Source organism: Scomber scombrus, chromosome 14 (assembly GCF_963691925.1).
Source record: "Scomber scombrus chromosome 14, fScoSco1.1, whole genome shotgun sequence".
Lineage (NCBI taxonomy): Eukaryota > Metazoa > Chordata > Actinopteri > Scombriformes > Scombridae > Scomber > Scomber scombrus.
This window is the reverse complement of record NC_084983.1, coordinates 20,309,123-20,326,072: the sequence shown is the minus strand read 5'-3', so window position 1 is coordinate 20,326,072 and position 16,950 is coordinate 20,309,123. Positions and strand designations below refer to the sequence as shown.

Below are 16,950 nucleotides of genomic sequence, written 5' to 3'. Positions count from 1 at the left end.
TGTAAGTTATATTGTTTAAAAATACACGTGAACATACAGGCTACTAACTAGTTTATTTAACCTAAAAACAATGGGTACACACATTTCAAAAAGTTTTAGAAGATAATGTTAGTTGCATCCATAAACTCTCAGAGAGGATTTTATTCCGTCATTATTTTTAATTTTTATTTAATTTTACTTTTTTATTTTATTCCGTCATCCTTCTCGAGGACGCTTGGCGTGATGACGTCACAGCACGTACAACCAAAAACAGCACGGACCCGGTCCTGGTTTGTACACCCTGATTAAATATTCAGCGTGCACATCTTTCTTCAATAGTTTATGATTGAAGGAGGATTTTCTTTACTCCCTCTCTGTCCCTCTGGGGTTAAAGGCAGAGTGTGCTCCTCCTCTGCTCCTCCTCCTCCTCGCGCCACACCCTCTCTTCTTGTTCCCCCCGCGTTTGTTTTTATCTCTTGTCGTTTGTTGTTGATGTTAGCAGTTTCGCGCTGTGGCTCGTGCTTTCACCCACCACCTGACTCGTGCCAGAGCTGGCCCGCCGCGCGCATGCAGCAGAATGGCTCGAGCGGCTCCAGCGGCTCCTTCAGCCCGCTGCCTGCAGCCACGACACGGGTGAGGAGGTTCATGCAGGAGCGACGGACGCTGCCATTACCCAGGGTGATGGTGGTGTTCTCGGCCGCGGGGGACACCGACAAACCGGGGGATGCTATGTCCAGCTCGGACTCTGCGGAGGACGATTACCGTAAGCCAGCCTCCCCGACTCCGAGCCTCACCCTGAGCAAGCCGCTCCGCTCCGAGCTGGGCACTCAGGAGCAGGAGGTAGGCCGCTGCTGTCCAGGCTGCACAAAACACAGTCATTAATGAGCAAAACAGCTTGTCCGCAAACGTAGAAAGCATTAGAGGTTAATTATCCACATGAAAGTATGTTTGTGCTGCTCATTAAAAACACCAGAAAAGTGTTTATAGGCAAGTAGGTTTACTCATATAAGGAGTTTGCTTTGGTGTGGTGATGCATAAGAGTAAAAAACAAAATAGTCAAAATATCCTGTAAATATGAAACAAGTATCTCTTAAAACTAATACAATGCCACATTATTACACTATAGCTGCCTTAGTGTTGAGTCAAAAATAGTCAAAACCTCCTGTAAATGTAAGACAGTCAAGCTTCTTAAAAATAATACAATCCAACTTATTACTACCAAAACATTACACTGTGTTTGCTTTGGTGTTGTGTTGGTGCATAACTTAATTAGTAGAGAAAGTGAAAATACACATCCAGTAAATATGAGACACTGTAATAGTCAGTTTTCCCCTAAAACTATTACTACTACATTATTACACTATGTCTGCTCTATATGGCTATTAATATATGAGTCAGTGATTGGTTTAAGCCAGCCATGAGCAGCTGAGACCCGTCCTCATTGGCCAGCAGTGGTGTCACATGTCATATGCCATGACTGCCCACCCCTGCTGATGGATCTAAACATGGCTCTAGCAGAATAATCCTCTTATTTCTGCGGTCTGATAGTGAAGACGTGGCCGCACTGAGACACAGAGGGACACGTAGATTCCCCTCACAAGCCCATCCTCTGCTGTTTGAGTCATCCAAAGAGGTATTAGATTTTAAAAATCAGGTTGTTCTAGTGACCTACTGTGTTAAAATACACCATTTACATGTACAAATAAATCAGGACTCTGTTCAGGATGCTGTTCAATAATAACCCTGCATAACTGTGAGAGTTTAGAAATATTATTACCTACTACTATAACTCTTGGCAAATGGATATGACAGTGCATCCTAGTGTTTATATATTTAATTTCCTTTAAAAGGGACATATCAGTCCCATTTCCCAGGTCTATATTTACATTCTGGGGCTCTACTGGAATATCTTTGCAATGGTTTACAGTTCACAAAATAGCTTATTTATCTTATACTGGCTCTTTATGCAGCCCCACAGTTCAGCCAGGCTGCTTTGGCTAATGGTCTTTACTCGAAATGAAAACTGAAATACAAGCTTAGCAACAAAGGCTGCGTAATGGACTGCTGTTTGTTGGCATGTACAAGCAATCATCACAAAGAATAAGAACAGATGTCTATGCAAATGAAGTCCTGGCTTTTGACTTTCAGGGGGCATTTTTACAACATTTTCCCTCAAGTTTTTGAACTTTGACCATGTTTCACCAAGATATCTGACATCATAACAGTATATGAATAACAGACGATTCAAAAAAGCATCATATCATCTCCTTTAAGTTATGTAATTTATGATGAAATAAAGTAATCCAATTGACTTGTACTCAGTTTTTTAATGTTTCAGTCCTGAGAAAATACACAAACATATACTGTAACAGCAGTACCATACACATACATACAAATATAGGTCAACTGCACCTCTCTAGTATCCAACAGCATTAAGAGATAAACCCGGTAGGGACACAACTTCCAATAATACTATTTAATATACAAGGATGTTAGTTAGTTAGTTAGTTAGTTAGTTAGTTAGTGATTGTCAAAGGAGATTAAAGTTAAAAACAGTCAACAAAAAGATTTCAAGATGGATTCAAGTCAGTCTGAATATATATTTTGATTCCTCTACTAGTTATAAAGCCAGGTCAAATCACCCTATATTAAAAAAAATCACAATTAACTGTCACCTTTCCTTTAGTAACAATTAATGAAATGATACTTGTGATAGAGATTCTCACTTATTAATCGCACTGAACAATAAACAGAAAAGCTCTGAGCAATATTTCTTAAACATGTTCAGTAGATTTATTCAGTATTTGTAATGTATTTTAAAGCTTGACTAACTTGGTAAATGTTAGATCGATTAACTTGTTTATCATCAGTTCAGCAGTTTGGTTTTATGGTGTCTTTATTTCCATTCTCATTTCAAAGTTTCCAGAGGTCATCTCTCTGAACGTGGGCGGCACGTACTTCACCACACGCCTGTCTACGCTGCGGCGGTACGAGGACACCATGTTGGCCGCCATGTTCAGTGGGCGTCACTACATCCCCCGCGACGCAGAGGGACGCTTCTTCATCGATCGTGACGGAGCGCATTTTGGGTGAGTGGCGTTGTGTGTGTGTGTGTGTGTGTGTGTGTGTGTGTGTGTGTGTGTGTGAGCTATCTTTAGATCAGCGAGCCTCAGCAAAATGTGGATTATCATGAAAATCCAGTTGTTTCATTGTAGATACAAAAGAAGGTGCCTTCAGGCAGGAGGTACAGCAGCCTGCATAGCAGCACTGTTACGTTCAATAACAGCTTCTACCCTGCTGCTACCAGACTGTGATAGAAAACGACAACAGAGAGAAAGAAAGAGGAGGAAAATCATAGTCACTCTCCATTTACAGAATATTATCTGTAATATATTCACTCTGCAATCTGAAGTGGTTGCTTTTATAAAACACTTTTTGACGTATTTGCTGACATCTTTATTATATCCTTCTCGTAATGCCTTCATTGACATTTCCGTGCTGCAATTTCTTCTTACTTGTTACTTAATTGTTGATATACACACATGTAACAATTACGTCTGTGATGAGAGGAAATCAGTAGACGTATCTACCTGTAGATCTGGTCCTCATGTCTTGATGATAATTACACGCTTGCTCCCAGTTAAATGGCGGTGTTGTTCTGCATTTTGGGGTAGCGAATAAAACCAGCGGAAAATGACTGAAAAGGTGCAGCTAAATAATGACCTGTGTGGGTTTTTCCGTTACCGATCTCAGCTGCTGATATCATGAACCTCGTTACAGTTTAACAGAAGTTTACTGAGACCTTCAAAGACCCCTTGAGAAATGTAAGAATACTCTGCTTTGACTGTGTTTTGGATGTGGTTTTCCACAATAAAAGTTAAATTACCTCTTAAAAAATGTAATTGAGCCTGACACAAATTTCCCCTCAGAAAAGAGATAAAGTATATCTTCTACTATCTAATAAGACTAAGAGTTTACAGTTAACAATGGCAATGTTAACATGCTGATGTTTAGAAAGTATACTGTTTATCTTGTTCTCCATCCCACTTCAGCAAATGTTAGTAACGTTAAATGTTTGCTAATCCAAACTAAAGTGCAGCTGAGGCTGATGGGAAGTATTGAACAAATTGTCACTACATGATCAACTGATCAATAAGGTGATTAAAATTGATCCAATAATATGAATGTCAAACTTTTATGGAAAACCATCCAATAGTCATAGAGACATTTCACTCAAAACCACAAACTCAGTTAAGCATCATTATAAGTACAAGTATAAGTACTGAAATTAACTACATAAATAACTAAACATTAATTCTTCATGTTACAGTTTACTGCTCATAATGAGAATCTACAGAAAGCTTTAGTAGTTGAAATATTTCAGTCTGGACCAAAGTGAACTGACCAACCAACATTAGTGTCTCTGGAGTCGTGCTGCTAAAAAAGCAAAAGCAAATATCTTTAAATATGAATGTTATACAAGCAGAGTCGACGTGTACGACTAATGTAAGAGGTGTGTATGTGTGAATAAAACATTTAAGAATCAGAGAGCGAAGACAGTGTATGTAACTATATAAAGTTTGGTAGAATGATTATGAAACAATATCTTAGTGTAATTATTTTGACTGATATTGCGATATGATATTCACAATTTCATTTAAAAACATATTGAAATAATCATGTTTTGATTTTGTGTGGATCTTTATGTTTGTCTGTAGAATATGATGTGTAGGTCAGGATGTCTCTGCAGCACGATATTTAATTTAAAATGATGTTTTAAAACACATTTTGAGCCTCCTCCGATTTGAAAATTGCACCAGACCTGGTTGCCATTTCATTAAAATGTCTATTAATCTTTCAGCCCTAATGTAATGTAATAAAGACCTCTGGAGGCTGCTCGCCGGCTGCAGGTGGACACACACTCCTTTTCATTTGGGACTTTAATGTGAACGGCGGCTCTGTTTTTGGTTCTATTGTCTCGCTGGAAAATAAATCTTCCCCAAAGCTGCTGCTGTCAGCAGAGTTTCTGTCCTGGAGTGTTTTCTGCATTAGTTTCATCCTCTGTGTTCACCAGCCGTCTAGTTTCTGCTGCAGATAATCAAAATCAACTTTATTGTCCAAGTATATTTATACATTTAAGGATCTTTTGCCCTGTTGTCAGAAGCTTTTGATAAAGTACACACAGTGTTGAGAATAAACGTAGACAAAAAAATACTTCAGTACTGTTTCCTCCACAAAACGGCTTTAAAATGATTTGTTATAACTTTAAAAAATGAACGTTTATTACAGAAATGCAATTTAAATTCCCTCACTGTGCATAATAAATACATATAAAGGGGTTCAGACTTTAAAAGAGAACTCAATGCTGCAGAATCAGAGATTGTTCTTCCATGTCAAAACCTGAGACCTACATTAGGGCTGCAACTAATGTCATTATCGATTAATCTGTTTATTATTTATTTCATTAATCCATTTATTGTTTTGGCCATAAAATGGCAAAAAGGTCAATCACTGTTTCCCAAAACCCAAAGTGTGACCTCAAATGTCTTTTTTTTGTCCTGACACAGATGAAAGATTCAATTTATATAAAGAAAATATTCACATTTAAGAAACTGAAACCAGAGAATCTTCTTTATATATCTTTATATTCCCCTCAAAATGAGTAATCCATTTTTAGAATAGTTGGTGATTAATATTCTGGCGTTCAATTAAATGATTAATTGACCAATACATTTAATATAGTACAAAGGGCTTTATTGACACGAAGGTTTCAAGAACAATGTTATCAAAGTAGCAAATATGTTCAAATATGTTGAAAGTCACAATAACAGTAATATGAACATTAACACAACATTCAAATGTATATATTTTAATTATATACAGTATATATATTTATATCATTACAGCTCTAGCCTACATTACCCACAATTCAACTCAACCACCGACATTTTGGTTCAGAGACTCAGGGGGTGTTTTGTAGCCTCGAGCCGCTCGCCTGAAGCAGAGCTGAGGAGCAGCAACAAACGTCTGATCGCTTCACTACTTTTAACACTTTACACCCTCAGAGTTTTAAATTCGTCTTCAGTCTTCACGCTGACTCAGTGACGTCTTTTAAAACAGACTTTAGAAAGTTCCCTCTGGAGCCGCAAAAGGTTTCAAACAACTTTCTTCACACATGCAGTAAAGTACTCTTTGATGTGTAAAGTCGCTGCACTTCATGTTTAAACTGTCTAACTTTCATAATGAGATCAAATATCAGGGTTACAAACCTTCTGTCTCTCACTTCAGGCAGTGTTTCACACAGAAACATCTCATTATTGTCACCAGTAAAGACTGATTGTAGGAAAGGATTTTTAACTTGTATTAATTGTTCAGGCTTACATACTTTATTCCACTTTCCCAGTTTAAATACAGGGGTGATCAGACATTTTCCACCACCGGTCCTAAACTGGGAAACAATTTGGCACTCGCTGCTAGATGTTCCTCTTCCTCTAGTTTATTTAAAACCTGCAATATGACCCATCATGAAGATATGACTGTTTTTATTTATTTATTTCCTGTTATTCATTTGTTCTATGTGCAGTGCCGTCATGTCTTTAATATTCTATCTAAATTGTGTCACTTTATTTTACACTTTTATTATGTTTGTGTTTTTATCAGATTGTAATTCATATTCTCTTTAAAGCACTTTGTTCAACATTTGTTTCTAATTGTGTGCTCTATAAATAAACACTGACATGTTTATCTGCACGGGATGTTGCAGTTTTCAGGAAAATGTATGACAGTTTAAAGACAAAGCAGCTCAGTTAGTCATAATCATGTGTATGTGTGTGAAATCCATTAGTGAGTGACACATCAGAATGAAGTTAGAATTCCTTTTTTATTCTGTGTTGATAACATTACTGGCTCACCTGTTTCATTTCCCCATCATACCAGAGATGATGGAGTCTGAATACTAGAAATTAATGAACACCTGCCAGCAAACATAGCTGCAGTGACCACAGTACTGACTGACACTGCCTATCTCCATTAAGCTTCTCATGCACCTTTTAACTGTGTAAAACTGTGAAAAAAATGTTTCAAGTGTTGAAAAAAGTTAAAATACACCTAATTATCCTAATGATTTAGTGCTATAAAAGAATAAGTGTACGTTCCAGATTTAAATTATTCTGCCTTCAGCTGTTTTGTGTCATTCAACCTTTACATACTGCCGGCTGTCACACATCAGAGCAGCGTCTTCTTTAAAGTCAGAATCCTTGTGTGGACATGTTCTAGTTATTCTGTTTCCATTTCAAAGGGACATCCTGAACTTCCTGCGAGAAGGTGAACTTCCTCACAGGGACCGTGTGAGAGCAGTGCACAGAGAGGCTCAGTATTACTCCATCGGCCCCCTGCTGGACAGCCTGGAGGACACGCAGCCACTCACGGGAGAGAAAGTCCGACAAGCTTTCCTCGATTTGCTGCCCTACTACAGAGGTAACCGCAGTCTGTCTCCCTCACATGCTGACATGAGCTTTAATATGTATGTCCATGTGGGAAATAATCAAAACTCTGAATCTGAGAGGGGCATTAAGGCTTCTCCACATCACTCAACCTGCACTATTGAGATCAGCTCAGTACAAACATACATTTTAAGATTGTTGAAGGCAATAATTTACAGGCATTATTACTGAATATAGTGTTGCTACAAGACCATGTTGTAAATTTAAATCTGAAAAAAGTACATATAATCATCATCTCATCATATTTGAGATTTTTATACCAGTGCATGACCTTTTTAGATTTCACAAAGCCCTCTGAACCAAATAATTAAAGCCTCATTAGCCTAATAAAGTCTAATTAAAGTCTACAGCTTCATCTTTAGGAAACAGACTTATGTTTTGTTTGGTCAAGAGTTGTCGGTTTTATTTAATATTTAATAGCTTCAGCATCACAAATATGCCTCAGAGGGCTTTACAATCTGTGCAGCGTCATCTATTCTTAGACCCTTGACTCAAATAAGGAATAACTCCTCGAAAATAACCTTTTTAGAGTGAAATCAATGTAAGGAACCTCAGGAAGAGCAACAGAGGAGAGATCCTTACTTGTATGAACAGAATAGACCAGATAACAAAATTACAGAAACACAGTGTGGTAATACAGGATGACAAGAACATTTTGTAGCAGTATGTGAATCAAGTTCTGAAGTTTGTTGTTTTTCCCCATGAACTATATCAGTGGCCCTCATATTTATATTTGTGATATAAATTTAAATTTTAATTCAAAATGAAATACAAAAGATAAAAGGATGTTAACAGATGAACTGTGTGCAGTTTATGTAAGTAAAGAGCATCGTAAAGACTTTGTTTTACACATTTATGCTGTTTTATCTCAAGTTGCAAGAAAAACAATAAGATTTGGCATCTTTTTTCGTACAGATTTCACCATTAAATTAAGGTTTGATGTACTTACAACAAAATAAACAAGTCAAATACTTTAAGTCTTTTTTATTAAATGGCATTAATAAATCATCCTATTTTCATTTCAGACAATCTGGAGCGTATTGTGGAGATTGCCAAACTGAGGGCGATGCAGAAAAAGGCACGCTTTGCCAAGCTAAAGATCTGCGTCTACAAGGAGGAGATGCCCATCACGCCATACGAGCGTCCTCTTTTTAACTCTCTGCGCTTCGAGCGCTCGGACAGCGAGGCCAAGCTCTTTGAGCATCACTGCGAGGTGGACGTTTCTTTTGGACCTTGGGAGGCGGTGGCAGACGTTTATGATCTTCTACACTGCATTGTCAGTGACCTGGCCGAGCGCGGCATCACTGCCGAGCAGCAGTGCATCGGTGTCTGTGACAAGCACCTTATCAACCATTACTACTGCAAGAGGCCCATCTATGAGTTCAAGATCACATGGTGGTGAACGAGGGGGACGGTCATGGCTCATAGGACCAAAAAGCAAAGGGATGGGTGTTAAATTTTTACTATCACTCAGCCAATATTGGTTTTTGTATCAAAGCTGCCAATATTTGGTGCTGATATCTTGAAGTGTCACCCTTTAAATCATGCTCTAACATGTAAGTATTCAACATCCAATACCAACACTTCCACTAGTACCACTAGGTCTACCTTTCCAAGCTGACATTTAGGACGCGTTACTTAACACAGACACGCTGTCTGCGACACGTCTCAGCCTTATTTTTCAGTTTCACACCTTGTCTCAAAGTGTTGACACTTCAGCGTTCAGCCGCAGTGCTGCTGTGAGGTCACATCAGAGTCCGATACACAGTCACTGTGTGGATTATAACTGAAGCATGCTTGTCTGTCAGTCATGTGTGAGACTGAAAGTAGTTGGCGTAAACATCCTGTTGTGTCAGACGCAACAATTTTACTTCAGTTTTAATCGAATTTCTTGAAATCTGTTTTTCTTCCACTTTCTGCACATTAACTGCAGCGTCTGTGTATAACTTGTCTGAGCCTGCAGCGGTACTGCTGTTGAACGCATCCTGTGTAGATGCTGATGAATGACTGAAGTTGCTTACATGCTGCTCTGCACAGCCAGCGTAGACAAGGTGTTCGAAACCTGAATGTGCAAAAATGTGCAAAAAATCTAAAATCAGGGCTGTTTGTGTTGCATCAGAAGTGGGTGACATGACATGAAAATATAATTTATTTTAAAAGTCAGTTATGCCCATTATCTGATTATAAACATTTTCAGACTTCATTGTGCAGCCATTGCTTTGCTCTAATGTGGACTGATGTGTGATGAGGTTCAGGACTGTGTCACCACTTTTCCAGAGCCACAACTCAAGGAAATGACCTCACAGTAAATACTGTAAGTAAAGTGACCTAAGATCTGTATTTTTTAGGAATATGTGTTGGATCAGGATGAAGAAATAATTGTGAGCCTGTTTGTTTTGGATACATAGAGTATATTTTAATTAAGTGACCTCCCGAGGAGTGTGTTTTTAAACCCTTTAGAAAGGTCTGGTGGTCCATTTTTGTCATACTGTCAAACAGTCTTCACAATTTAACGAGTTACTTGCTGTAGTTGTACCAGGTAACTCCGCTGCAGGAGGATGAAGGGAGCTTACATTTGCTTTACACTAAAGCTAAGTTGCATATGTCGTCATGGCAATCTCACACTTACAGAAATACAGTTTACACACTTCATCGACTGGAGTCTTAATTTCCCATAGAAATATTTATTACACGAGAGAAACAACTTCAGTAGCTATTCTTAATTAATGTCCACTCCAATTCCATCTTTTTTCAGGTAAGTTAAGCAAATTAACATCATTATGAAAATCATCGAGTAGGCAAGTTAAGATATAGAGTGTCTAAGCTAAGCTAAGCTAATCTCCTACTGTACTTGACAATGAAGTCCGAGCACCTTGTGATTGTAACCAAAATATTTTTTTATTTTTTGTTTTACCTCATGTAAAAGCAACAATCATTATCAGATAAATAACTCCATGAAAGCAACAGCCTCAATCTAAACATGTGATTTATGTTCTCACTAAGAGAACTGATGTGCTGATTATGTTGTACTTTTACTAGATAACGTAGGAGAGATGTTACGTCATTGGGAGCACTACTAATGTTCATTCACGTTGTTTTGTTTATAATGTTTTGAATGTTTTTTATTGTTATTTATCCATTTATGTTAGCTTCTAGGAAGCTGTTAGTTCTACATTATTTTTCTTTGAGTTTGTTTGTAGTGAAAAACCAATGTTTCATTTTTATTATTTATGATAAAAGTAAAAGAAAAACTGTTACTTGCTTTCACAGTGTGTTTCTCATTTATTTATAAGAGTATGTAGAAGTATTAATAATCAATAAAATTGTAATGACACTGAAGAAGTTATGATTTCCAAACTTGGTCACAACTCAGCAGCTACTGTAGCTTCCTGGAGAAATTGGTAAATATCTAAAACTCTACAACTACAATCTAGAAAAAACGCAAGATTTTTTTGCCTGATGATATATTTTTGATTCAGATCTCAAATTCAAACCACATGTCCAATAAAAAAAGCTCAATCGTGCTTTTTCCACCTCAAAAGAAACACCAAAATAAAACCCAGCACTTTCTCGCCTCTCCAGACTTGATTATTGTACTTAACTACTTGCAGGAATCAGCCGAATATCACTTCAACGCCTTCAGTTCATCCAAAATGCAGCAGCCGTGAATTTTAACGAGTTTTAACAGATGACATCACATAAACCACCTCTGGCCAGTCCAGTTTGTAATTGATTTTAAACCTTTTACTAATCATTCTTAAGTTATTCATGGGATGGGCCCTTTGTACACTGCAGACCCTCTGACTCATCATGAGCCTCTGGCAGATCTTCACTTACAGCTTCAAACTAGAAATTATTAATAAAGAGGGACTGGGTCTTTTTAGTCGGGCTATAAAATTAAGGATTATGTGAACAGTTTTAAATCTCTTAAAAACTTGCTTTTGTATGATGTCGTCTCTTATCGTACTATCTTTTAGCACCGATGGCTTTAATTTCCTAATTGATCTCCTTTTCTTTAACTTCATCTTATTCCTTTGGGCATCATTGTGTTTTAACGCTTTCATGTAAAGATGTATTGATTGTTTTTATGTGATTTTGGTTATAAATGTGCACACAATGTTAAGTATTCAGTAAGTTATTATTATTATCTGAGATTGATCCACGCAGACATATTGTGTATGTGATCTCATTTGCAGCTTCCTGTCAGTAATCCGGATGGTAGAAGATCAAATAAGCTCTACAGAAAAGGCCCGAGAGAGGCAGAGGGAGGGAGATTATATGAACTCTGTCCCTTGTTTTGTGGTAAAGTGTACAGACTCGCAGGTGAAGTTAAAGATTAGACGTAGCAATCGTCTGGCTGGAACTTCCCGCCGGTGTGGATGGAGAAATGAGAGCATCCAGGATAAGTAGGATCAGCACCTTGGAGAGCACCGAGCCATTCAGTCCTGATAATGAGTTGCTGACATCACATTGCTGATAGACTCTGTCCATGGTGCTGATGTAGTTTGTGTATGTGTGAGCAACACCAATGAAAGAAACAACTGAAGAGAAATGTTTGACTTTCAGGAGAAAAAAGTCCTTGCTGAGAGTTAGATAAGAAAACCGGGCAAGTTTATTTGTTACACTTTTCAAAACTACATTACGTACAAAAGACATTAAGAAATATGAATTATAAAAATACATAATTATGATTTAAAAGGTAAAAGATTTAACTGGGGAATACAAACTTATAGATATGAATAATTCAATAGAAGGCAAACAGCTAGCTTGGCTCCATTCAAAGGTAAGAAAATTCACCTCCCAGCACCTGTAAAGCTCATTTATCACATGTCGCATCTAATTCGTTTCATCCAAACACAAAATGACAGCTCAGCTATCTCAGACTATTGTATGGGCATTACTGGAAACTTCCTGGAGTCTGTAGTGCTGAAAAAACTGCAGCCAACTCTACTGCATGTTTTTCAGGTGGAGAAATTACATTAAGTTATATTTAATTGAAGTAAAATTGATGGATGCACGTGTGACTGTTATCTTAAAAGCTCAGAATATCTAAGTGCTTAATAAGCTTCATTTATAAAGTAGGAAAAATTTAGTGTGCTGTTTTTTTAACTGAGCGGGACTCTGGTGAGTAAAGGTGAAGTCGTGTACTACTTCGTTGCACCTGTACGATGACAGCTGTGTGGTTGTTTGCGTTTGTTGCCGGGCAACCATCAATCAAATGTGACCAAACCACACCTTCCTAATTATCTACCAGAGAGTCAACAGGAGAGACAAAGAATGACTCATGTAGTAGGTCTATATCTACATAAACATGAGTAGGTACATTATGCACGATATGTGAAATGTATTAGCTCATAAATGATGTAACGGAGCTGTTTGATTTCATTTAAAAGTGATTATATCGTCTAAAAGTTTTTTATGTTTTAAATATATTGTTATAAACCTGATGAAAACTAAACTTTTTTTTTTTTAAACAGCTGAGTCAGTGTAAAATTCTTAATTAATAATTTGTAAGGATATTTTGATCCAAACGTTAACTTTGATTTATTTTATAGATAAAAAAAAGAGGCTTTATATGATAGACATACAGTATCTGCTGTGTTTAATGTACATACACTTAAAGTGTGTAGTAGTACATACTTACACATTTCCTCCGCCTCTCTCCTCTTCCTCCTCCTCCTCCTCCTCCTCCTCATCCTCCTCCTCCTCCTCCTCCTCCTCATCTTCCTCAGTTATTTTCTGCTGTTCTGTCTCTCTTTCTCCTCATCAGTGTCTCTCTCTCTACCTCTCTTCTCCTCCTCCTCAGTGTTTCTCTTCCTCTCTCTCTCTCACTCACTCTCCCCTCCTCCATGTTTCTCTCTCTCTCTTTCTCTCTGCCTCTCTCTCTCCCTGTCTCATCTTCCTCAGTCTCCCTCTGCCTCTCTCTCTCCCCCTCCTCCAGTGTCTCTTCCTCTCCCTCTCTCCCTCCTAGTCTTCACCAGTGTTTCTCTCTCTCTCTCTCTCTCTCCCCTCCTCCTCCAGTCTCTCTCTCTCTCTCTCTCTCTCTCTCTCTCTCTCTCTCTCTCTCTCTCTCTCTCTCTCTCTCTCTCTCTCTCTCTCCCTCTCTCTCTCTCTCTGTCTATCTCTCTCTCTCTCTCTCTCTCCCTCTCTCCCTCCCAGTCTTCACCAGTGTCTCTCTCTCTTTCTCCTCTTCACTGGTGTCTCTTTCTCTCCCCCTCCTCCTCCAGTGTCTCTCTACCTCTCTCTTCCTCTCTCTATCTCTCCCTCCTGGTCTTCACCGGTGTCTCTCTCTCTCTCTCTCTCTCTCTCTCTCTCTCTCTCTCTCTCTCTCTCTCTCTCTCTCTCTCTCTCTCTCTCTCTCTCTCTCTCTCTCCCAGCAGAGGGGTGGAGGCTGACGGCCGATGCTTTTTCTGTGAGGAGAGGATGGAGGAAAAGGGGAATTAGTGGCTATTCTTCAGTCGCTGTACGCAGAGCGACTTGATAACCAGAAGCTGCAACATCCAGATCATTTTAATGGGAGTAAAAAGGCTTAAAATGACCTGGGGAATGAATGTTGATCTGCTACACAAGGTAAGCCACTTTCCCTTCAGCAGCTCCTTGTAGCGACACTGACAATCGCTTGTTTTAATGTAATCGTCTGTTTTATGGGGGACGGTGGGGGTGGATAGTTACATAACAGTGCGAGGCGAAATCAGACACTAATTAGGAGAATAAGCAACAAGAAAAAACACGCATGTCTTAATGTGAATATGCCTAATGGACTGTGGACCATCACCGGCTGACATGTTTTTTGTTTTTCTTTAAAAAAATAAAAAATAAAAAGGTAAAGGCCAAAGGAGCTGGAAGGTGTTTTTTGGGAAGTCGCGGGGGGCACGAAAATGTTGCAGGGCTGTTGAGAGCCTGCAGGCCTCACATCACCACAGGACAACAAGCAAAGAGCAGAAATGAGCCACAGTGCTGCACACACACACAGAGGAGAAACATGAACCGAGAGGCTATTATTCTTATCTGGATCACCTCCATCTCCATGACAACGGGAAATCTCTTACATTTGCTCTCCGCTTCCTGCAGATGCACCTGATCCCTACAAAAAAACCCAACATAATTTAACCTAGTCTGCTCTGTCATATTTTAAAATACATTTATATATGATTATGCTGAAGAAGACTTAAATTACATGTAGCCTACATTTTAAACACAGGTGATCCAATTAAAAGGCTACAGGCTAATAAAGCAGGTTATTCCCAAAGTAGAGCCACTCAAGGTTTCCTAACTTTAAAGTGATCTTCAAATAGAGCTTAATTATTTTTATTTTATATTTATCAAAGGCAGAGTATGGCCGTTTTTTGTGTTACTTTTCTGACCGCAATTGAAATTAAAGACCTATTTTGCACCATTTGTCATCACACCTAAACGATAAAATACACTTTGACATAAATATTAGAATCAGAAAGCACAAATAAGTTATAATAACACCTAATAGGTAGTTATATGTAATCTAAAACAGCCTATAATGAATGTGAGAGTCACAGCTGGATCCAGTGCTGTGTTATTATCATAAACACATCTAATTAAAAGGCTACAGGCTGATAAAACAGGTTAATCCCACTGTAGAGCTAAAAATCTTCAACAGCCACTCAGGTTTTTTCTCTTAAAAGTTATCTCTAAATAAACCAAATAAAGGCAGAGTATGGCTTCAGAGATGGAATATCACTATTTTTGTATTTCTTATCTGGCCACAATTGAAATTGAAGACCTAGTTTCCACCGTTTGTCATCATACCTAAATAACAAAATATATTATGAAAAAGACAAATGGGATCAGAAAGCACAAATTACTTATAATAATAACTCATAAGTAGTTATATATAATCCAAAACAGCCCTTAATGAATGTGAAAGTCATAGTTCGATCCAATGTTGTGATCTTACTTTTGATTTAGAGGTAAATCTTAAACACATATGATTTAATTAAAAGGCTACAGGCTAATAAAGGAGGTTACTGCCAATGTAGAGCTAAAAATCCTCTAAACAGCCACTCAGGTTTCTTCACTTAAAAGTTATCTTCAAATAGAGCCGATTAAAGGCAGAGTATGGCTCCAGAGATGCAAAACCACTGTTTTTGTAGGTCTAATCTGAGCATTATTGAAATTATAGGCCTATTCACACTAATGATCATACTCAAACAACAAACCCGGCTGTAACATAGACAAATACAATCAGAATAGTCCAATGACAATGAATTATTTTAACTGGTTGAATTACAGGTATTTTCAACCATAAGTGATCCAATTATAATGCTACAGGCTAATAAGGCAATACCCACAGTGGAGTTAATAATCCACTTAACAGCCACTCAGGTCTCTTCTATAAAAATGTTACTTTAATATATAATACAAATTTGAGTCCTGGTCATACCTAAAATTCAAGTGTGAATTATAGACCTATTTTAAACCCAAATGATCTGAAATACCTGCTAATTAATATAGAAGTTGTAATCCAATGTTTTGTTTTAGTTTTTGGTGGTGGTTGCTTCCTCTTCAGATAAAAGATTGTGAATTTACTCACTAATAAAACCATGTAATCTCAGATCCATCCAGTTAATCATAGCCTGTAATCTCAAAACAGAAATGTTCAGTTCAAATGAAACCAATAAATAACATCAAACAAGATTATTATTATATTTTCAGAAGGTTTCTTTTAATAAGGGCAGTTTTTTCAATGAAAAACCTGTTAGTGTGATAAAATCTTACTGAAACCAAAAGTCTGTTCCCAGAAACTCTCCAGTAAAGGTTATTTTCGAATAATCTTGGTTGCTCTGATTTGCTGTCGGCTCTGATAAAACTTCCTCCCATGAACAAACTGTGACTGCTTTTACGTAATCCCTGCTTCCAGCTTTGCGGCCAAAGAGGAGCAGAAACTGGATGTTCACTGTAGGGCCTTGTAGTAATTCTGTGAAGGAGGAAGTAACACGGTAAATATATCGGTAACATGATTTCGCACTTACTAGTTAGGCAGCCAAGATTGGCCACGATGCAAAAGATGTACCCATCTCAAACTAACGACAGTGGTTTCAAGTATAACTGAAGTCTCTGTTAATAATGACAGAGTGTATTTTCTGTAGAAAATGCGGTTGGTGGTTGCATATTAAATCATGACCATGATCATTAATATTTTGACATTCATCATGTATATTAAGGTAAAGTCTGTTGTAAATATCAAATGTTTTCAGCTCATTAATGAGGCACTTCTTCAAAAAATTTGCTTTAAAACCAAAGTTTAAATTTTGTGCTGACTCACCATACTCATCTGAACAAATTAATGCTCAAAGCTGATGATTTGGACATGACAAGAGCATCAGGCTTTGAGCTACTCATTCATTAATATTTAAACATATGGCACAAAAAGTTTTTTACTTGCACATGTCCAGTTTTGTACAGTATAGTAGTATGAATTAAATTAGCCCTGCAG

At 37.9% G+C, this 16,950-nt stretch overlaps 1 protein-coding gene across 1 annotated transcript; it reads left to right on the top strand.

The window, feature by feature from the left end:
- Positions 1–585: 585 nt before the first annotated feature.
- On the top strand, positions 586–8,883 carry kctd7 (potassium channel tetramerization domain containing 7). The gene is made up of 4 exons (XM_062433770.1): positions 586–819; positions 2,899–3,068; positions 7,277–7,455; positions 8,507–8,883. The coding sequence occupies exons 1-4, from the start codon at positions 625–627 to the stop codon at positions 8,881–8,883; spliced, it is 921 nt and encodes a 306-aa protein (XP_062289754.1). The 5' UTR covers positions 586–624.
- The last annotated feature ends 8,067 nt before the right edge of the window (positions 8,884–16,950 follow it).

Coding starts and splice junctions, on each gene's coding strand:
- kctd7 (XM_062433770.1), top strand. CDS start 625: ATGCAGGAGCGACGGACGCTGCCATTACCCAGGGTGATGGTGGTGTTC. Junction 820..2,898: donor TGGGCACTCAGGAGCAGGAG/GTAGGCCGCTGC, acceptor CTCATTTCAAAG/TTTCCAGAGGTCATCTCTCT. Junction 7,456..8,506: donor TTTGCTGCCCTACTACAGAG/GTAACCGCAGTC, acceptor TTTTCATTTCAG/ACAATCTGGAGCGTATTGTG.